The 23447-nt window shown below is 39.1% G+C and overlaps 1 protein-coding gene across 2 annotated transcripts in view; it reads left to right on the top strand.

Moving 5' to 3' along the window:
• The window catches only part of EPB41L4A (erythrocyte membrane protein band 4.1 like 4A), a 137561-nt gene that overhangs the window by 99857 nt on the left and 14257 nt on the right, over positions 1 to 23447 (top strand). The window contains exons 13-18 of one of the 2 annotated variants that reach the window (XM_048052173.2): positions 4980 to 5061; positions 8890 to 8973; positions 11552 to 11665; positions 13516 to 13563; positions 16567 to 16644; positions 22026 to 22145. In XM_048052173.2, the coding sequence (XP_047908130.1) occupies positions 4980 to 5061; positions 8890 to 8973; positions 11552 to 11665; positions 13516 to 13563; positions 16567 to 16644; positions 22026 to 22145 (526 nt within the window). The remainder of the gene's footprint in view (positions 1 to 4979; positions 5062 to 8889; positions 8974 to 11551; positions 11666 to 13515; positions 13564 to 16566; positions 16645 to 22025; positions 22146 to 23447) is intronic. The other variant, XM_066988024.1, reaches the window with a different exon arrangement.

Raw genomic sequence — 23447 nt, 5'->3', positions numbered from 1 at the left:
GATTACAGTTGCTTAGATTCCAGTCAACTGCATTTCATCACTTGCTTAACTCATACCGTATCTCAGCTATGCTAGAATTAGTGGAAAGACCAGTCCAGGAAACTTCACGGACTGTGCAATCAGTGTTTTTATATTAGTGCATTTTTTTCCTTTGTGTATGTTTAGGTTGTTTTTCAAGTGGGTGCTCAGGTGGAGAAAGGTGTTTTGTTTTGTTTTGGGAAGCCTTGAACTTGAGGCATATGTAGCTTGTTTAGTTTGTTTATTCTCCCAGTTTCAGCTGAGAGTGAGTTACAGTCACATTTTGTTCTGGTTGCAAATCATAAACTCAAACAGTGGAACAGGATCACTTATTGTTCTGCCTTACCCTCTTATGGCAAGACTGATAATATTCAGCTTTCGCACTAATGGGTACGGGTTGCTCGATGAAAGCGTTCATTATTCTTTCAACTGAAGGCTGCACTCGAGAAGTTCACAGGAACGTTCTCTCTGGACAAACATTGATGTGGCCAGACCTGTTGCCGTGGATCTGAGTTTATTCAGTCCTGGAAAACACATTGCGTAGGGCTTCTTGTTTTTTGCTAGCTGAGGAGTTGATTTGCCAATGCCTTGCACGCTGTGTAGTTGTATAACCACTGTAACCCTGGCACTCTGATTTATAAGCCAGGTGCAGAATCAGGAGCAAGTATTAAAATTACAATATTGCATGTATTCTTATAGTCTCTAAACTATAGCACCCAGGCGCTCACAATACCTGCATTGACTGACCTACCTAATATCACAGATAGCTGTCATTATCCTTCTTTGCATGCACCTCAGTGATGGCAGATAGAGCTGTTGGATCGGGGCATTCAAAATCACCAGTCTTTTCCCAGAAAACTGAGATTGGGTTTGAAAGCTAACTTTTACAAAATGAATATTGGGTTAATTGTATCTATTTAGTTATTTACTTTGAGCTTTAAACTTTAAAGGTTATTTGAAATAACAGATTTTCTAAAAGGATGGATGTGACCGCTGCTGTATTTCACGATATGGCAGTCTCAGCAGAAATGAGATGACAGGTATGGAAATTACTTCGGAAGAAAAAACATTATCACAGGACAAGCTAAGTGAGTGTGGACATTTGAAGTCGATTCATTTTTATAAGCTCTTAGTAACATACAGTGCAAAGCATGAACTCTTACTTCATGGTTTCCTTTTGATCACACTATCTTCTGCCCTCATTAATAGATTTAAATACAAACACTGCTTTCAGATAATGTCAATTAAATTGCTTTAGTTGATAAGAAACAGGCATGACTTAATTAGCTCACCAGGCTCCTAAGATTTTGGGCTTCTGAGTTTTTAAAATCTAGTAGTCTATTTAAATTTGAATGCACAAATCAACATTAACCTTGCTGTAAATTTAATCAAAGCACGCATTCATGTTTATTAAAAAATTCGGTTCAGTGAACGCTGACAGTAACTTACCTCACAAAAGGCAATCAACCCAAAAAACCTGCTACAAGTTGAAGATTTCTGGTTATCTAAGGTATTTTGAGAGGTCTATTACCTTGGCATGTAAGAAACAGTAATATAGATAAGACACTGTAATGGGGTTAGTGTTTGTTCAATTTTTCTGGAGTCTGTTCTTTTAGAATAGCCATACTGTATGATACAGAGATATGTGTTGGGAGAACGGTACTGTGACAGTAGTAGAAGACACATGAGATGGAACATACTTCAAGACAGTTACTTTTCTGAGTGTGGACAGAAGGCTTTCCTCCCAATTAAGCTGGTTATTTGTACAAAAGAATCGTACAGCAAAAGAGTTTGTTTTTTAGAAGAAGCAAACAAAAGCTCCTGTTGTCCTAAAGGGCAACAGTGGAGTCAGTCCAATGTGGCTCAATGAGGGCATCTCTCAGTAGAAGTGAGTTATTTTGTATTTCTGTCTGGATTCTGCCTCTGTGATAGTTGCTGGTATGTTGTCGTTTCTCTGTTCTTCCCTCAGCTAGGTACTTGTTAAACAAGTACAGTGGTAACCAGGAAACTCATCAGTGAGAAGGAGCTGGTGCTTTTTTTCAGAGCTGCTGCTCTGAAAACTGATGTACCCTGCATAGGCTCTGCAGCACCAGTGTTCATGCAGGGAGCCCACGGAGCTGCAGAGGCATCAGACTTTCTGCAGTAGGGTGGACTGACTGCATCGCATAATCCCATCTTCTGACACTCAGAGGTGGCTGGGCTGTCTGGTGAATAATCAGGTTATTGCCAAACACAGCAAAGGATCAGGTCTGGAGCAACTGGCCCCTGGCTCTTTTTCTGGAAGTTGTTTCATTGCTTTGACATGTTTTGGAGCATGAGCTCTTGTCGTTCCATCAAGTAATGAGCGCTCTGAGGGGCTTAATAGGAAGCTACTTCACTTATGCAGCAGCATCTGAATTACTGAAATCATTTCCTTTGTCTGGAAAAGCAGTAGCTTTGCTGATGTCAATACTTCCATTAGTGAAGATGTCATAGTGTTGTGGTTTTTTTTTTTAATTATTAATATATTTTTCGTAAATTTGATGGCCTAGGAATGGCGAGCTATATGTATCTCCATGAAAAAAAAAGTCAGAAACCCTGAGATATCCTTGTTGTTTAACACTTCAACCTACTCCATTTTCTTTTCACTACCAGTATCTTCCTTAATGGTGGGAAATTTCTGCCTCTTATTCCTATGTGCTGCATCTTTCTTTTAACGTGATTTTTTGACCCTAGGCATTTTTAGGTCTCAGGAAGAATTTTTGTAGCAGTCTTTTTTTTTTTTTTTTTTCCTTAATGAAGGTGGGACTTTTTTTTTTTTTTTCTGACCATTTTCTCATCTACATTCATTCATGGAAGTTTGGAGTTTCTCAACCCATTAATTTTTCATTCAGTAATTCTGTCATTTTACCAAGCAGGTCATAATGAAAGTGTAGCTATTGCATCATTCTTGAAAACATGAAACAATTGTATAGGCAGATTTATAGTGCTTCAGACAGTCTGCAGAGCTGGCTGTCTTGTCCTGAATAAAACAGAGGATTCATTCAGGCTCCCAAAACTTTACTTTCTGTTCTGTGTGTGAATTTGTTCCCATTCTGTATTTCCTTCTTAGAATATTCCAAGTTCTTACTAGTCCTTACATTGGCATAAAGAATGAAAAGTGCCTCAGAGGAGCAAATGATGTACAAGACAGGACCCAGACTGCTCCCCTTCCCTGCCAGGCATTATTCTGAAAAACTAAGTAGGGGAAGGAGTAAACTAAATCATTAAAAGCCATAAAGGTCAGACAAATAAGGGCTTGGCTGAGTTCCCTGATCAAAGGTGACTAATGCCCCCTGTGGCCCTCTGCAGTGTATGAGAAATCTGCAGAAGACTGACAGATTTAATATGTAGGAGGCCCACACCCTTCTGGAGATGCAATTGATGGCCTGACAAGATGACTTTGGATACCTCAAGTGTCTGTGTTGAAGTAGAGGGGAGTGCAGAGACTTTGTATGTTAAAAGGGAGGTATGGGAAGTTGTGACGTGTCATGGAAAAATTCTTTCTCTGAGATGTGGAGAAAGATGATAAAGTAAAATTGAGCCACAGCTTAATTCGAGACATTACGTTTTAATTTTTAGCAAAACAAAAAGGCTCTGAGTTTGTACGGCTGTATTAAGAACACTATGGTGCTGTTGCTTGTGCATGAAAAGATACAGCATTTCCTTGTTACCAGTTTTACAGATTTCAGTCAATCTGTTTTGTTATCTTCAGTGAACATCCTCACCGTCCAGTCCAGAGCTGATGCATGTCATTAGTGGTGTTGCTTTGTTGTTTTACTTAGCATCTGCTTTTGGAGATGGTAGCAGTTTTGTAGGAAATGACTGAAACTGCCAGTCAGATGGAAAGGCAACATCTGAACTGAAGAAAAATTACAAATTAATATTAATGGCACAGCATGGAAACTAAAAATGTAATGCTAACAGAAACAGACTCCTCTTGGTGATTAATACATCTTTTTTTTGTCTGTTGTTAATTCTCTACCAGAGTTGTGTGATGTACCTGTGCTGTATACCAAGCTAAACAGAGCAGTTTTGAGGTGTATACATCCATACATCATACCTGTGTTATGTCACTTTGTCTTTAATTCAGAATGAAATATCCAGATTCCCTTGGCCCTCAGTGCTCCTAAATTACAAATACACCAGTCTGTTTCTTTTAAGCCTCTTGCATGGAGGGGAAGTGCATGTCCATCCTACTTCTTCAGGGCTCTGGTGGAGGCTTCTGTGCCAACAGTGTGGAAAGAGCAGGAGCAAAGAGTGTTCAGTATTGGGCACAAAACTGGCCAAATTTTTCTTATTCATATAGAAAGTGAGCCTTAGTTGTTTCTTGTCCAAATGTTATTCTTTATTCTCTTTATATATGCTTACATTATTAGTTTTCAAAACCTTGGTTTACAGTTTTCATTTTCCTGGTCATGATTTAGGATTTATTAGTGTTGTGTGCACAGTGCTGCTGCATTGATTTGAAAGGGTTCCTTGCAATGTACATATTCATCTTGCTTTACCATCTAATCTAACAATTGTTTTAGAGGCCACAGTAACCACACAGGAGATTGCCAAGCTTTTTCATAGTGCAGACCATACCTAGTTAGCTTATATTCTCGTCATACCTTTCTTCTCATTAGTGAGAGAGCAGGAAATTCCCTCCTGGTTGCAGTAGCATAGTATCCCTGTGGGAACAACAGCAGCTAATTCCCCTCTCTCACGTGGATGAATAATGAATGTCCCCCATGTTGAACTTTCTTGTGATGTGCTGAAACTAGAAAAAATGATAAGACACAAAAGTGTGATCCTTATACACCCTTAGCAAGTACAACATGCACCAGATGTCTTGTGTATTATTTTATCTCACATACCACACTGGGTTCAGGAGGTGATTAGGCTGAATAGATGTGCCAACAAATCTGCTAAGGGGGCTATCTTGTATTTTCTTTTTTCAGGATCCAGCAGCATGAACCAGATTGCAACAAATGGGGATAATGAAGGAACTACAAAAATCATTGCACCTTCCCCAGTGAAAAGGTAGGTAGACCAGCAGTTCCCTTCCAGCTTTTAAGAGTCTGTTTATTGCATTGGACAGAGCAACACATTTAGTAATCATTAATCACAGCTTTTCCTGCTGTTAAGATTTAGGACTCTCTGATCTTCTGCTGACAAAGCTAACAGAGGTAATTCATTTCAGCAAGCCCCAGTCTTCTGCTGCACTGGAGCAGAGGTTCAAGGTGACGTGGAGTTCAGAAACCCACAAATCAGGGCATGTTAATGGGAAGACAGTTTCCATTTTAAACCTGAAAAAACAGATTGTGGCACAAGGGGCACTGGTCAGGATAGGCATGAAGTCCTTCATGTCTCTCCCCTGCTCTGTCCTCTTGGGTGCAGAGGAAGCTCAGCTTGTGATGTGTGGGCAGGGAAGAGCTGGGAATGGCCTCTTCCAGCAGTGTCCTTCACCCTGCTGTCCATTACTCATTGCACTGGTAAATCCAGGAGTACAAAACTACTAGATGTTTGTGCTTGCCAGGAGTACAAAACTAGTAGATGTTTGTGCTTGGTCCTCAGCAGTAATGAACTTGCCAGGGCTCCTCTGGACTTGTATGGTCTGCTGTGTTTAATTACCAGTGCTGAAGCACACATCTCTGGTTATTAGGCATATTTGAGAGAAGGAGGTGGGGCTCAGATTCAGGAGGGGATTTATGTTCCCACCCTTACTTATAAGTGGAATTTGGATGGACAAATCAAAGAAGGGTGATTTGACAAAACAATGAGTTAAAAACTCAGCACCTAACATTTTTTGCTTAGTTGCCTAGATGTCTGTCTCTGCATGCCCAGTAACCCTGACAGCTTTTTTTATTTTCAAGCTGAGAAGCTCTGACTATATCACTCTGTTGAAGCTGAGGTCTTTACATGCTAAGTATCTCCATTGGCTTCTGAAGGAGGGTCCAAAGATTTACTGCAAATACTTGGTGGATTGTGTTTCCCATTGCCTAATATTCTAAACTGTTGCCCCAGAAGAGAAGAGCTGAGTTTAATTGCTTCCTCAGTTTGAGGGAATCTGAATCCAATGTTCTTGTCCCTATGAAATAATACTACTCAGGGTTGAAAGAACAATTATGATTTTGCCACTCCATCCAGCTGAAGCAGAAGTTGTTAGCAGAGAGACAAGTACAAAGGAAGAGGTTCATCTTTGCATTGTGGGATAAGAGTAAGTATTGAGAAGCAGGGGCTCTTAACTACAGTTTGTGTTCCCAATGCTATATATACTTTTTTTTTTTTTCCTCAGTGAATTGTTAGAACAAAAGGGATAGGCAAGTTGCAGAGCAGAGACTCTCACCATTGCAGCTTCAAAGGGTCTGGGTTTAGTTTCTTAACTTGGCAGTTTAAAAGCAATTCTTGGGCAGATTCTCACTGACTCATGTTTTTAAACAGTGTTAGTCACGTCTAAACAACCACTACAACAAAAATTGGAAGTTATTTTTCGTGCATGCTTTCTATTTAGAAATTGATTTATTTTTCTCCATGTCTGTGTCTGCACATGTAAAACACCTTTCAGGGCCACCAAGCTTAGTTTGCCTGTCAGGCAGCACACATCCTGTATGAAGCATTTACAGTTTGGTTGTTTACTCCATCCTAAGTGATTCTTGCGTTACTTCTCAGTCATGCTTACAAAGCATCACCCAGCAGCTTTTAAGACCTGAGTTTTCACAGTTTAACATCTCATTCACTGCTGAGATATGCAGTTGGCCAATTCTGTGTAAATGGTGTAAATTCAAGGTAAACCATAAAAAACAAACAAACAAACAAACAAGACAGTCTCCCATGAAAATCAGATCCTAGCCTTTTCTAAAATTTTCTAAAACTTTGAATGAACTCCGTCGCTGTTGCAGCTGTGTTCCTGGCAATAATACCGGTATCTGAAGAGCTGCCATGCTTTAGTTCTGACTCTAAAGTCTGCTCTGAATGAGTAATGACGTAGGAATCTAATGCAGTGAGTTCAACTACCACGATCATTTCTCCTTCTCTTTTATACGATTTGAAAGCACAATTCAAATTTCTTTAAAATGAACTTCAGTCTGAGAATTGTTCTGTAGTTTATGCTGTGCAAAAACAGTTGCTGTTTGCAGTACAGGACAGAAACATGTTTGCCAGAGTTACTAGCTTACTCTGTAATAAGCATGTGTGTTTTAGCCTGAGAGTAGATTCTGTGCAAATAAGAATCACTGATTAATGGGTGCAGTATTAAGAAAATATTTTACCTGTTAAAGTGTAATTTAATTTCTTTTCCTGCTGAGTTACTGTAGCTTTGCATTTGGTTCACTACATGAGAATTAAATGCTTAAGTCAGTGACCTGTAGTAACCAAAGGCTGAGGTTAAAAGTGGATTAGTGAGTTAAGTAGCCACGATTCCGTCATACAGCAGTGTCTGTCACCACCTGCTCTGGGCAAAGAACTCTGGCTTATGTGCCCCTCTGTAAATCCTTTTTTGCTGCTCAAGTTGCACTTTGGAAAGATCTGTGGTATTAATGCTTGTAGTGGGTTGCTGTCAGTAATACTACTTGAAGAGCTTAGTGGAAACCAATATGGCTTAGTTTTATATCAGATGAACTGCTTGTTCAGGCTGAAAGTGAACTCTAGAGATGATTCTGCAGGAAAAGCACAACTGCTCACTGGGGAGAAGATGCATATAAAAACATGCTACGTCTGGAAGCCATCTTCCAGCACTTGGAGTGGCAGTGAGCTGTCCTGTCTGGGACCGTTAAGGGTCTGGAAGCTGTAAAACCTGACAGTGTGAGAAAGCAAGGAAGAAACTGAGAGCTAGAGCACACAGCTGGTTACAAATACTGACATCTATTTTGTAAGCTGCCTTGACTCTCCTGGTACTTCACCTTGCAGCAGTCAGTGAAGTCAGCTCTGTCACGTTGTCAGCTTTATGCTCAGTGTCTAGCAAAGAGACAGCATAAGGAGTTACTGAGGGAGGGATGAGAAGAGCATGCTGTTCCCTGAACCTGTGGACTGTCATGTTTTGAATAGTTATCAGCCATGCCTTTGTTAGTCTGATCTTAAAAATGATGCAGAAGCATGATAAGGATAATCAGAGATATGTGTTGACTCCTCTACTGGGAGAGATTAAATGGACTATGATGCTTTCACTGGGATAAGAGATGAGCCAGGTATTAGATGTATGAAAAAATAACAAGGTGGAGTTTGTGATTAAGGAGCAATCATTCACAGGGTATTATTTTTCTTTCCATAAACATAGAACTGTGAGGAACACAGGATGGATTTTTTGAAATGGGTGGAAGATTTGAGACAAAATATTTGTGCATCAGTTGGAGTTGCACAAAGCAGTGTGCTGCTACCAGGCATTATTCATGCCAAAAATACAAAAATGTTCAAAAGGTGCTTAAGTAAATCCATGGAAGAAAGTTCCATCAAGAGCTATGTAAAATACTAAGCAGATAAAACTTCTGGTTCAATAATCTGCTAAATGTATGTTGTGGAAGACTGGGAGGGCATGTTGTATCTTTGCCCTGTTGTTAGACTTTTTACCTAAGCGACTGTTCTCATTTATTTTGAATGAGATTGACCTTTTTCTGACTCAGTGCAGCCGTAATTATGGGATTGTAGAGCTGATTTTCAAGTCCTTCATTTTTTTTCTTCGTCCAATCTGCCTTTCTAGGAGAGATTCTTTAATATAGCAGTTGTTTGCCTTCTTTCACATATCAGGCAAATAGCTATTTGTCAGGGTGGGTCTCTATACTGGCTGTATGCCTCCAAGATGAATTTCTAAGAGGGGAGAGAAGATGTGACCTATACACTGTGGGTTTTTAAAAATATAACTGTACTTTTATTTAGCTTTAAAAAGATGAAAAATGAAAACAGTCCAGAAACCCAAAGAAGTAAAACAAGCGCACCGTGGGAGGAAAATGGCCTGCAGAGGTAAGGCAAGACATGATATCTTAGGTTTTGTGCAATGGTAAATGTCATGCCCTGGTAATAGGGTGAGGGATATTGGTATAATATATTAACGCATTAGCAGGGTCACAGTAAGTCTGTATTGCAAATAAGAAGATAGGTCCTGACATAGACACATAATCAGTTAAAAACTAGGAAAGTATGAGTGTATGAGTAGTAGGAAGTGGTCAGTGGACAGGTGTCATCAGTGGCTTTCCACAGAGGTCTGTTCATGGACCTCTGTTTTAGAGTGCATTTGTCAAAGACCTGGAAGAAGGAGTGAGAAGGTTTGGTGATGGGACAGATTGTTTGGGATAGTGAGACTGAAAGTTGTCTGTGAAGAATGGCAGGAAGACCCTTAGAGTCTGCTTGATGACCCACTAAATGGCGGATGACATTGAGTTAGTAATTGTAAAGCAAGCTTAATGGGAGTGAAAAATAATCCTAGATTTCCAATTAAAATGAGGTGCTGCGGATTTTTGATGGATAACCTAATGAAAACACAACTTCGTAGCAGTCAGAAAAACAATTAGCAATTATTAGGAAAGAGACAGTGAAGAATGCAAGAGAACAGCATTCTGACATTAGAGAAATCTGTGGATTACATATTTTCTGCATGAATTGTTAGTGGAGCTCTATGTCCTTATCTCAGGAGGAGAAGACTTTGAAAGGGGCAGCAAGGGTAATCAAAAGTATGAATGGCTATACAGGAAACCTGTACTAGGAGCAACTGCATACACCAGAATTACTCAGCCTGGAAAAGAGATCATTTCAGGGGTTGTGCTAGAGATCTAGAAAATCATGAGTACTACAGAGGAAGGGGATAGAGATCGGGATTGTATTTTTCCAGTGTAAGATCTTGGGATCTTTAGATGAAGCTGTCTGAAGGTGATTTAAATCCACCAAGAAAGGAAGACAGTAATCGCTTTTCTGTGAGTTGGAGACCTGTGGTGCTCCTTTGCAAGAAATGCCAAAAGTTAACAGGTTCTTGGGAGAAATTGGGCAAGTGCATGGAAGAGAAAACTACTGAGAGCTGAAGACAGATGTATAACATCTGGCACAGTCAGTCCCCTAAACTGGGAATAGAGCAGTACTGAGAGAGCACCAGGGATCTGCCTTACGTGTTAAACTTCTTGCTTCGTGTAAGTGGTTGCTTATGGCCACAGTTGGAAACAGGCCACTGAACTAGGTTGCACATTGGTGTAATCCCGTACAATCCTGCATTCGTGTGATGTTCAGATCTATACATGGTGCATCTTTTGGGGCCTCTGGTCCTACCGCAAACGCGGTGTTTTCAGAGTAAGGATAAAGCAGTGTGCAAATATTTTGTTGCTAGAATTAATGTTTGTTTGTGGTGTTTAAAGAAGAACCGATGTCAGCTTGTCACAGTATAGCTTCATAGTTTAAATTGTTCCCAGGATAGAAGGAGCTTTGACTCCTAAGCGCAAAAGAATGATAGGACTGAGTTTTTGCAAGTCCATCTGTTGTAAAGAACTATGCCGTTTTAGACACGTAAGCAGACTGCATGTACTGCATATTGCACAACGGTTTTCGCAGCTTCTAATAATAATTTTCCACTTTGAAGTTCATTCTTATTGAGATGAACTGTGTCAACCTTTTAACTGTGCAGAGCAGCACTGTAATCAGCAGTATGCAGAAGGAGGGCTTTAGGAAAGCAGGAAGAGATACCTTAGCTGGGATTTGGTGAGAATACCATATTTATCAGATAGCTATCCTGAAAAGGGTTAAGTATCATCTTAATCATTAGTAGAAATGTATTGTTGAGTTTAGCATAGCTGTTCAAAAAGTTCTGGAACCACTATTGCATCAGCAGACCACCTTAGAGGAGCATAAACCATTACAGGCTCTGTTACACTGTTGGAAGTGTTCCTTACATTTCTGCAGAAAGGCACAACAGGACAATCCATACAGGAATTTGAGAACCACAGAGCAGCCTACTTCTAGCACTGTAACAGCCTTGGGTCCCATCCAGGCTACTTAAGGCTACATGAAGCTTGAGCCACCTCCAAAACAGTGGCAGAGGCTTGTGTGGATGAACAGCAGAAAGCTGGAGCTAAAATTCATGGTCCAGACTGTTACCCCTGTAGTGAAGACTTATTCTGGGATGTGGAAATTGTTTTAGGACTTACATCCGTAGAAAACCTAAAGAATACAAGTGCATTTGAATGCCTAGCTCTGGATTGTGTAAGTCATCCTAAAGCACTAAAATTTTATTATGCTAAAAGAACATGTATATGCTTGGTTCTACATTTTGTAAGCTTAGAGCTGTTATCTTAGCAATGCTCTGTAGTCCTTGTTCTCTGTTTTCAGTGTTCAGTGTAAAATACTTATTCCTGGAAAGCAGTACTATCGGTATTTACATAGCATGCACAAAAGTGCGCACACACTCTCTCTTGCACATACATATATAGCTGAATACAGGTATGTGAGCATCTAAGTGCATAAGCCTTCTCGTTATTTTTGTAGACTGAATCTGGGTTAGCTGTCTCAACTCTCCTGGAAGTTTAGAAGTCAATTGTTTGCTTTTCCTTTTTAACTCTAGTGGGCTGTACAATTCCCCCAGTGACCGCAATAAATCACCAAAGTTTCCTTACTCTCGGCGACGGAACCCATCAGGTGGCAGCGAAAATGAGTCTGGGCAGCCAGTCCGGAGGAGGTAAGAGCCCTGAGGCTGATCACTGTTAGTTTAGATCACAGAAAGCTTGTGTTCCTGCACACTCCATGCTCAGTAAAGGCTCCTGGGTCCTGGGAAAAGGGGTACTCTAGGGGCCAATCATTACTGCAAAAGAAAACTGAGCAAGAATATAGGATTTGCTTTTGAAAAGGAATCTTTCATCAAGATTTTTGCTTGCCTGCTGTTCTGCATACCAGGAAAATGATGTTGAAAATACAAGAAATTACTCAATTTGCACTTGCAAGATCCTTTCAGTTTCTGTAGCTCTTTTTCCCTTTCTCTTTGTAAAGAAAGGGATTGATGGATCTTGCTTGCCCGACAATAAGCTTCTGTCACAGAGCAGAATTTTAGGTATGTTGCTTTTCTATAAATGCAACAAAGATTAAATGAATGAGCCATTAAGCTGGCTTTAACAGTCCCATATGTGAATTAGAATCATAGAATTGCAGAATCACAGAATTGTTTGGGTTAGAAGGTACCTTAAAGATCATCTATTTCCAACCCCCTGACATGGCGGGGGGGATACCAAATTACTTTACATTAGGGAGCATGCAAGTAGAAATGTAACTATGAGTTGCTTAATGTGTTTTAATGGGTGTGTGCTGAACTGAGTAACTTAGAAATGTGAAATAAAATGGATGGAGATATTGTGCTTTCTGTCCTGGAGTCTGTCCAAAATGTGAATCAATGACAGCTCACATTATGAAGTGATAGTTTTGACAGACTACATGCTACCTGTGTGATTGGTCCTGCTGAGAGGCTGCTTTCATCACCTAAGCTAGCTAAGGTACCCTGGTCAGCTGCAGAGTATAGACAAGCATAGCTATGGAGCTGTATTCACAGTCTTCCAGGACTGTCTTACGAGCCAGCACCCTGGAGCTACATTTCCTTCTGACATCTCTGATGCAATTCACTGTTTGGCTTTCAAAGCCAGGGTTTGCACAAGGGTCTTTGAAGACACAGCTGTATCTTTAAGGAAATCTTCTAGATAGATGAGGAGCTTTTATATCTGACAGGTTTCTGAGCTGCTCCAAACTTTTTATCTGCCAGTTGCTGTCTAGAAGAACAGTGAAGAAACTCACCCATCGTGTACGCTTAGTGAGCTCATGCCTGAGTTAAAGTAAATCATTGTAGCTCTCTTTAAGTCAACAGAGTTATGTTGATTTTCTCAGCCCTTGTAAATGTTGACAGCAATGTGTTTCCTGAGATGGATTTTCTGATTCATTCATAGCTTAGTTGTTAGAAGGACTTGTTGGGCTCTGTAAAAACAGAGTAATAAAGATGTGCAGTGCAAAACCATCTTGAGTTTATCATCTGGGATTTCAGTTTGGCTTATCTAATAAGTAGACAGGTGGTTATGCCAAAAACAAGTTTTCTCTTGGGCCACCACTCCACCAAAATGTTTTTAAAAGTCTTATCTCATATGTGAGACTGTCAAGACTGACAATAGTATGTAGATTCTAACCTAATTATGTCTTCCTGAATCTTGGTTTTATTCATGCACTTTCCTTTTTCATCTGTTTAATAACAATAGCTGTGTTCTTTATGCTCTCTTAACTGGAATTAAGAGGAAAACATCAGGATTTGCTATGCTAGAAACAGTAGGAAACTCTAAAGGCCAGTTTACCGTGCTCAACCTTGCAACTCAGGCTTTTGTAATGGGAGCTTGAATGGGATCATACCTTTGAAACTTACTGTAGAGTTGCCCTGAAAAGTTTAAAACAAGCATGTGCCTTTTTTCTACATCCTATGCTATACTAAAGGTGGGAACTTCTGTGTATTTGTGTTAAGTGACCCAGTGGTTTTTCATTAAAACTTCCTTAATATCATAGGAAAACCCAAAACTGTGGCGAAGATTCAGAGTTAAAGCAAAGGAGAAGGTAAATATATAAACTATAGCAGTTATGAAATGATAGCAAAAGTACTAATCATATTTTAGTTCCCTGTAACCCCTCCCTTCCTTCATTGTCCTTCATCCTCTAGAATGTTTAAAATGCTTATTGTGTTCCATTCATTTACATTTTTCTTTCCAATGCTTTGTAACATAACTTTATCACAGCACAGATTCCTACAAGCTACCTTGCACATTGTTACTTGTTACCATAATAGAAATAGTTCGTGGAACTTTAGTAAAGGCTTGTCTGCAGCTTGAAAGTCAGTTGCAGAAGTCTGAGCTCTTGGATTTTGCATTTGCAGTTTTTGAGTTCTCTAGCGTCCCAGTCCACTTAATTCATCTGTTTTGAAAGCAAGTGCATTGTCATTTGAGATTAATTGCCCTGCAAAAAGTGGATACAGAGGCATATCCCTTTTGCTTAAACTTCATACAGTCTTCTCAGTGTGTTTTACACATTTTTGCTGACTTTTTGTGTTATACTTCACTTCTTTTCCTGTGCAATTGTGTCTGGATGTCACACTTCCAAATGGAATGCTGGTTTAAAGTCATAACTGCCCTTCCATAACTTCAGCTTTTGTCAGATACTTTGCAACTGAAGTTCTCCAGTACCATATCTGCCTGCTTTGATTCTGTGCTGCACTTCTCCTTGCTCCTGTGTTCCTGTCCTGGCTGTTGGAAAAGGGACACAGTGCAGTACATTTTGGTGTCTGAGTCTCTTGAAGACTGTGAAAGAGAGGAGGCACTCCCAGGATCTGATTCACCACTCCAGCATGGGAAAGGAGCTCTGGCAGAGACATAAACATCTCAGGGACAATCACAGGAAGTCAGGGAAAGAGCTCATGTACTTTGCACCTGAGATAACAGATTATTTTTTTGAAGGATGTAACCATTTCAGTCTGTCAGTGATACACCCATGGTGGAGGTCCAGAACATAAAGCAGAGAGGATTTAGTTGGGCACCTCTTGTGGGAACCCCATTACTCAGAAGGGACCTCTTCCTGAAGGCTGTACATGACAAATGTACAGATTTGTTATTGTATATAGGAATAGACATTCTGAACTTTCGCACAGTTTGACTACCCTCCTCACATTTTAATCAAAAAAGGACTGCACCTGAATATGAGCCCTCTCTGTCAATTCTTTCTCTGAAATAGCAATCCTATCCCTAAGTCCCCTGCTGGGCTGTGTATGTTCTGCCTCTCTTGTGTAACTGATTATTCCCTCTTTCTTGATCCACATGTCAGACCATGCATGTATACCACCCTTAAAAATATCAAATATATTGCACGACCACGAGAAAAATCATGAAACTTGCTTTGTAATCAAGATTAGCTTGTGTTCCTGCACCCGACTTAGTAAATCATCATTAAAAAAAAAAGTATTTTATTCACTTCAGTAAAAGCTGATATGCAGTGAAAGACAGTATTCTGACACCTAGCATGAATAAGCTGCCACTCAGCTGGCAGCTCAGCAGTCCTGCTGTCTTTGCAAGTGCTTTCTTGACAGGGAACACAAGGTAATTTGATGTGCAGTACCCAAAAAGTGGATCAGATTTTCATTCCTGAAAAGCAAGAGAAATGTTTATCTTGATTTTGAGCAAATAGGGTGTTTTATCTTGCAATTCTCCTGCTATGCTTTTTTTTTTTTTTTTTTTTTCCTCCTTGGAACTTTTTAGGATAAATTGTTTAAATCAGAGCAAGGAAATACTTGAAACGTGAAAGAACAGTGTTGCTCTGACCAGGAAGGTTTTTTTTTTTTAAAAAAAAAAAAAGTATTTAAAAAAAAAAGTATTGCTCTCATGTTGATGTTGAGAGTCAAGATTAGATGCTATAAGATATCTGATAAAATTTGGGGTGGTTTGGAGGGGAAGAGAAAGGTGTACTTCTGGGTACATAAGGTCTGCTGCAGTTCTAGTGCATGTGTTGCTCTCTGAACTGTCTGAATGTTCTTGAGCCAGTATCTTTTGGACACTGTCTTTTAATCTTTCCTTCCTTCAGGGTAACATTTTTCTGCATTAATATTGGTAAACTTTTCCCATTAATATCACAGAGAAACGTGTCTTTCTTGAGAAGCTGAGAGCATCATGACACTAAAGAATGGTCCAAAGGTTTTGATGAGAGTGCCATTTTTTAGGACCAAGCCCAGTGGTATGGTAATAGAGTCCTAGTTTCTAGGACCAAGGCCCTGACAGCTGGTTTGTCTGCTCCAAAATCTTGATCAGTGGCAATCAGGGATTTAAAAGTTTCAGGTAGTATTTGCTGATCACTTCTCAGTACTGAGAGGAACTTGCCTGCAGGAAGGTGCATCCCCATTTTCTTCTTGAAGCTCAGCTCTCAGTCTTACCTGTCTACTTTTGTATCAGCCTGTTCCACCAGTCTTTTTCAGTAGTAAATAATCAGAGCCATAAATGTCACCTTACCATTTGAAGCTCCGCAGTCAGAGGTAACTGCTGAAGTAACTGCTATACTTATTTTTTCCTCACGTGGTGCATCATCTTTGTAGCTGTGCCTGGGGTCATCTCAAAGCTGTGCCGATACACACACCTGCCACTCTGTGCACTTCAGCCTTTCAGTATCTATAAAGATCTGCAAGAAACTCAGTGTTAGTGGTGTTTCATCCAGACCACCAAACACTAAGAAAATGATTGAGCTTTTTAGAAGCTATTTTTTAGAAACATTTCACTGTGGCACATACACAGAGAATACTGAGAGATAAAATAATTTTTAAAAATACAGTACAATGATTTAAAAGGAAAGGAGCACTCACCTGTTTCTGCATTCTGGGTGCACTACCTTTGAAGCAGTTATTTCTGATCAATTAATAAGAAAAAGATACTATGACTCTCAGGTGTAGACAAGCCCTGTAGACTCCTGTAATTCTTATTTTCCTAATAATCTTTTCAGTGTTGTCCATTCCTTGTTGAGAATGTTGGTGCTTCTGACATGTCAGTGGATAAATTGATCTTTAAATCTTGCTTTTCTCCTCTCCAGATCGCGATCTCGTTGTAACACCAGTAGTGGCAGTGAATCAGAAAATTCCAACAGAGAACATCGGAAGAAGAGAAACAGGTGACCATTGCATAATTTAGAGAGAGAAACATTAAACACAAACAAATGGAAAATGGACTTTCCTGAGATAACCCTAATAAAAAAATAATGCTTTACAAGTATACTGTTCTCCTTAGGCAACTTAAGGTTCTTGCTCGAATAAAAAGAAAGAGAATTGCCAAATCACATATACACTATAGGTATACGTCACAAATCCACACTTTCCTGATGCTTGGCAAGATCTCATTGATGAACTGCAAAATCAAATACTGGACGTATTTATAAAAGGCTTGCAATATTTATGCACATAAAGTGGATAATGGCAATGATATGATATTCACAGCATATACTTTAACACCTGAAAAATTTCAAATACAGGTTTTTAGCAGAAAATATGCTTTTGAGGCAAATTGACAAAATATTTTTTAGTGGATCAGAAACTTTGTGTTGTTTTTAAATGCATGCATTTAATTGTGTAAATATTTTTATTTTCTAAAATGTAAAGTGTGTTCCTAAAGCCAAAATGTGTACAGTGCCATTAACAGCAGTTAATATTAAGTGATGCTAGCAAGTTTTCTTTTTTTTATGTTCTATTTTTCTTGTTGCTGGTAAGAAGTTGCAATAACAAGTGATTTACTTTAGGAAAAAAAGTCTTTTTTTTTTTAGAGCCACTTTTATGTTGCACTTGTGATAACAGCATCTGAGTGTTACTCAGATAAGTGAAAACTTATTTTAAAAATACACATATAACTTCTTCATAATGCATAAGAGGACTCTAACTGCACAAAAGAGGAATCATTTAATAGGCAAGTTTTCTAAATAGCTGTCTGCATGGGCTGCCATAGTTCCCCACTGTTTCACCTGCAATACTGTGAGTGATAAATTATTTTCAGATGTTTCAGATATTTCAGATGTTCAGAAGCTCTTAGAAATAATTATGTGCTAGATATGTTAAAACAGTCCTACAGAAATATGTATTTTAAGCATAACTTCCAATAGTTACAGGGGTTCTGTAAAATCAGTGACACTGGAATGGACTAGTAGAAAGAATAGCTGAGCCGTGAGATTTCTTTGGCTTAAATCAGACTGGAGACACTCAGCTAAACTGGTAAACTAGTGTGTATGGAAGTTTTGTTTTCCAGCTGAACTCTGAGGTTTGAATGAAATGCTGAGCATATTTTAAGTGATCAGTAGGTAAATAGTATTTTGTATTAATTTCTCATAGAACACACTTGTCAGCTTTTTTCTCCTGTGAAACTTCTTGTTCTCGGAGTTTCACAAGCAAGTAAAGGAAATTAGAGGCTGACCACAAAAATGTTTTTAAGAGCTTTCTGCATTATAAAAATTAAATTATTGGAAGGATTAAGTAGTGCTTATTGTTTTCTGAAGAATAAATGGGCCTTTACCAACCTCTCTTCTGTTTGTGAAAAAAATCTTACAATTAAAGAGAGTAATCATTTGTGTAGATGGATGTGTATTTTTTTTTTTTTTTTTTTACAATCTCAGAAATGTAAGATACATTTAAAATATTAACGTTGAATCACATCTTGCTCTTTGGTGGTCACTTGAAATCCAATCAGATCAAAAGTCATCAGTGCTAAAGTAAACAAGCACTTAAATAAGCGGAAGTTCTGATACTTGTTCCCTGTCAGCAGGTACAGAAAAACCACCGGTTATAATGAATTCCTGCATTTTGTTAGCAGCCAAAGCAGGAATACAATAAGCTGGAAGGGCACAGGGGCACTGAATGACTTTCCGGTCAGCAGTGGTGAGCCAGCCCTAACAAGATTAGATGGGACAATACAGTGAGGCTCCCAAGTACTGTTACTCAATTTTATCTCTTGCATGGATTAATACTAATTTATTTCCCATTATGATAACTGGCTTCCTGGCAAAAGCTAACACAAAATTTTACAGTTGTATTGGAATAAAATGACTGAATACTCATGTTATCCAAAAGAATCTGATTCTGATCATAGAAGAGTAGAATATATTGTTCACATGGGAAGAGATCACTGAACTTTTTATCGGATGAAAACAAATTATCACAGAAAAACAGAGCTGCAGGTGAGACCTATTAAAGGTAAAACAGTAGAAAAAGATTAGGGGTAAATTCTTTACTCGATCTCAATCTTTGAGGTTTCACTGCAGCATATGAATGTTTTATCCTAAGGAAATATTTACATTATGATGAAGAACCTACGGTGAGCGTATTTACAACACAGAAGAAATATGTCTTTTTTAAATGCTATGGTCAAAATTTGTTTTGTGGATATAAATATGTTATACTGGTAAACAAGATGTACTGAAGCGTAGTCTTCTACTTGACTAAACTTAGAAAATCTGTTACATGAAGATCACGGAATCACAGAATGGCTGGGGCTAGCAGGGACCTCTGGAGGTTATCTGGTCCAACCCCCTTGCTCAAGCAGACACCTAGAGCAGGTTGAAATGACTGAAGCACCTCTCCTATGAATATAGGCTGACACAGTTGCGGCTGTTCAGCCTGGAGAAGAGAAGGCTCTAGGGAGACTTTAAAATGGCCTTCCAATACTTAAAGGGGGCCTACAGGAAAGATGGGAATGGATTATCAGATCAGACAGTGTCTCTGCATTCCTCCCAGGTTACCTGTCCTTGCTTCCAATCTCTTTATGCTTCCTTTTTGTATGTGAGTTTTTGGCAGGAGCTCCTTGTTCATTCACACAGACCTGGCATTTTTTCCGGACTTCCTATTCACTGGAATGGGCTTCTCTTGAACTTGGATGAGGTGATTCTTGAATACAAACCAGCTTCCTTGGGCCCTTCTTCCTTCCAGGGCCTTATCCAACAGTACTCTTCCAAGAAGATCTTTGAAGAGGCCAGAGTCTGCTCTCTTGAAGTACACTATTGTGATCTTGCTTTTTGCCCTTCTCCCAACATCAAGATCCTGAATTCCACCATCTCATGGTCACTGCAGCTAAGACTGCCTTTCACCTTCATATTGCCAACAAGCCACTCATTATTGTACACTGACCATAGATGATAATTATATTCTGAAATAATTTGAATGTAATTTCAGGAGTCAAGTTGCTTGGCTTAAGAACGAAGGGAATTTATCATTGGGTAAACGTAGCTTGCTTTCATATCACCTTGAAAAGGGGAATAAACATCTCCACATCAATAGATGAGTGATAATAGTCTTCTAGCTTTCCATTTTACCATCACATACAGTCTTTCTGCTGACAGTGCCCAGTTTGTCCCTGTGATAGCCATTGATCTTAAGTCAATTTATTTCACATGCCAGTGAGAACAATTTTCTTTCTATAAGACATTGATCAATTTGTTACTATGTGGGAGAAAAATGTGAAAAAAATGAATGGGAATTTGTAATGGAGTACAAGGGCAATGTTTTTCTATCAAAACTACTTCGAAATAGAAAATTAGATTTTGAGTTAAACTTCTTCACAGTTTTATATGGGTTGTCAATTCTGTTGTCAGAGTGCTAAATATTCTACCCCTCAATAATTATGATTTGATCATTTAATCTAAGTCATGTATTTTATGTAGAGGCTGTGTTACCTTGGTCATCCTTTGTATAGTTAAATGTGAGCATAGTACCTTTTTGCAGCTGCAAAATTAAGCCTTATTGCCTCATATCTTCATCTAACAGAGGTCTGCTGTGATACGGTGGTACTTTTTAAGCAACAGCCGTATGTGTGAGGCATTTGATACTGTTTATACCATGTGGGATGATTGCTGTCCCCACAAATTGGATTATTCAGGATGAAAATCACAATTCATTGCTTGTCGCCGTGTGAGTTCTTCTACAAAAACCTTAGTTAGATGCTTATGTTAATCCATGCAACCAGATTACAGGTTTAAAAAGACCTGCTTAGAAATCAAAACCTGATGTTGTTGTCTACCCCAGATGGTTGGTGCCATTTAGTAGAGTTGTGGTGCTACAGTAGTTGGGAATCTAGCTCAAAACTCATTATGCATGTGAGAGAAGATCAGATTAAAGGAAAAGCAGCAGCCTGCTTAGCCAGTTCAGCCTGATACTATTCAAAATTCAACTAGAAAGGTACCTATGTACTGAAGAGCAACAACAACAGCATACTTTGCATTGTCTCCACCAGGTAATTCACTCATATCTGATGGTTTGTTTGTTCTACCTACAGTCTTCCTGTTATTGTTAAACTTCTCTGGTTTCTTCAGTATGCCAGTCATACTGTCTTATCAGGCAACCTACTCTTGCAGTAATATTTTTCAGGAATGTTTTTAAATCCTTGTTGAATTTTGAATTCAAATAGAATTTAAATTTTAAATGAACTTAAATTTTAAATGAACTTAAGTTTCATTTGTCCCAACGTATCATTTTGTCACAGCAGAAGCAGATGTATCTGCAACCCTAAAACCTTGAAGATTCTGTAGAACTTTGAATGACCAGCCACTGTCACACTGATTGTCCTGACTAGTCATGTCATTGTAGAATTAATTCAGCCTGCTGTTGAACTTGATGACTTTACAGGATTTTTACATTCGTTTTAATCTTTACTACATTCCAGTAATGGATTCATGGCTTTAGAAGAAATAAAAAATCACATCTGAAAATGCCTAGCACTGGAACATCATAGTTCTAAAGAATTTGGATATTTTAATGTTACGATGTGATTCACAGAATTTAGATTTTCATGCCCTGTTAGTTCAGCTACTGCTTGAGGAATGGGCTTGTCTGCACCTCTGAATGGGATGCTGTCCTGTCCTGCTTCCACCCATCCACCCTGGGGAGGCAGGGCTGGAGTTTAACACCTTCTCCCCTCCCCATTTTTACTTTTGCCTCCCTCTGTCACCTCAATAAAACAAGGAGATTAACTGTGTGTCCTTTGTGGTGGGATTATCCTTCTTTTTAGGGCAGTGTGCATGTTCCCTTGACCAGAAGCACCTGATGGGAAGGGTTACCAGGCAAAGTGGTAAAAAGGTGGCAAAGGAGGTGAATGAGTCGTAGTTGTATGACAGCTTTGTGTCAGCATATCAGGCTTACATTTGCTGTAGATGAGGTGTACATTAACACCTAAGTGAGAAAGGAAAAACATCCAGATGTTTGGTTTGGGCTGGGAAGACAGGTTGAATTTGAGCTGTAGGCTTGTTTTTAATGGCTTAGATTGATTAATTTTTTTCACTTAAGCTGTTTCTAGGTAGCAAATTAGTGAGTTTCCATTTATGTGGGTTCTTGCATTTTACGTACTTTGGGAAGATTAATTAAAATTAAGCAAGGTAAAAATTAAAAATATTTGATTGCAGGAGCTGGATTTCAGTGGAGATTAAAAAAAACAAAAACAACAACAAAAAAAACCAACTCATCTCTTCCTCTGAGCATCCTGTCTTGGAGACCTCAGACTAAACTCCTTGTACTTCTTTTGCAGATTACGGCAAGAGAATGACATGGTTGACTCAGGTCCTCAGTGGGAAGCTGTGCTTCGTCGACAAAAGGAGAAAAACCAGGCAGATCCGAACTACCGGCGATCCAGGCACAGATCTCGATCGTATGTACCCACTTTGACATGAAAATTAAGGCTGCTGTGGCACGTTAAAATGTAGGAGGAATATCTCCAGCATGGTTATTGCTCTCAGCTGCTGAGGAGCAGCAACCTTCATGTGGCACATCCTTAAATTAGCAGATTAGTCTTTGAGGTCTAACTCCCTTACCATAGTGATTTGAATTGCAAGGTATGAGTAATAGAGAAGGGGCTTTGTAACACACCTGAACTGTAACTCACTCCATTACCTTGGATGAAGTCCTGGATGCTTAGCTCCGTAATGAGCGCAGTGATTCCTGGTTCTGGGAAAACATTCAGATTTTGTGTGATAGGTGCAGGAATTTTTGTGAAGTGTGTGTATGCGTCTTAAATCAATAGAGTCTGCAGGATTGTTCCAGGTGAGACCAACTACTGATGCCTCCTTGTCAAATTATCATTAGTACCTATCAGCCACTGATTTTATTGCATCCCGATATCAGGACTTCCATGATGGAGCGATGCTGCTAGGCTGTCCTACTGAAAGCTGGTTTTGACATGGCAAAGTTGTTAGCTTGTAAAATAATTTCTATCAAACTGATGAAAATATTGGCTTATTTTAATGTGTTTTAATGGCATGTTGTGGGGTATAGACAAACAGTTTTGTACTGTGTTTGTGTCCAGCCTAATCTGCCATCCAAAGCAGAGGGTATGGCAGGGCAGGGCAAGAAGAGCAGCTGGGAGGGAGGCATTGGGAGAGAAGGCAAGAGGGAGCGATCTTTGAAACTCTGTCCCCATCCTCACTGCCTGGCTAAAATACATGAACTGCCGAGCTCTGATGCTGATGGCATAACATGTGACCTCTATAGCACGCTTAGGTAGACACTTCCCTTTAATGTCTTAACTTTTTCTTTCATGTGAAGACTGGACCAACAGAACCTGTATAATGCCTTAATAAACTATTTCATTCTTACCTACTGAAGCTGTAATCTGCACTGAAGTTTCTGGTATTAAAATCCCCTTGAGTTCTGTTCTCAGTTACCCATGGTGCTGAAACTCACTTCTATCTCATTTCATAGCTTAAAATTTTCATCTTTTTATGAGAAAGATTATTTGTCATTAAAATTCCAAATGTTGGAATTTCTGCTTTAACTGGTTTTGTACAGACTTGTTCACTTTCACATGCACAAAAGTAAAATGTTATTAGGTGCAATTATACAATCATATACAATCATGTATTACTAAAAATCAGAAATATTAAAACTCACTTGTATGGACACCACAAAATAAATACAGGTGATCAATTTTGATTTTATTTTTTTTTTACTATAT

Source organism: Anser cygnoides, chromosome Z (assembly GCF_040182565.1).
Source record: "Anser cygnoides isolate HZ-2024a breed goose chromosome Z, Taihu_goose_T2T_genome, whole genome shotgun sequence".
Lineage (NCBI taxonomy): Eukaryota > Metazoa > Chordata > Aves > Anseriformes > Anatidae > Anser > Anser cygnoides.
This window is presented reverse-complemented; position numbering and strand designations above follow the sequence as displayed.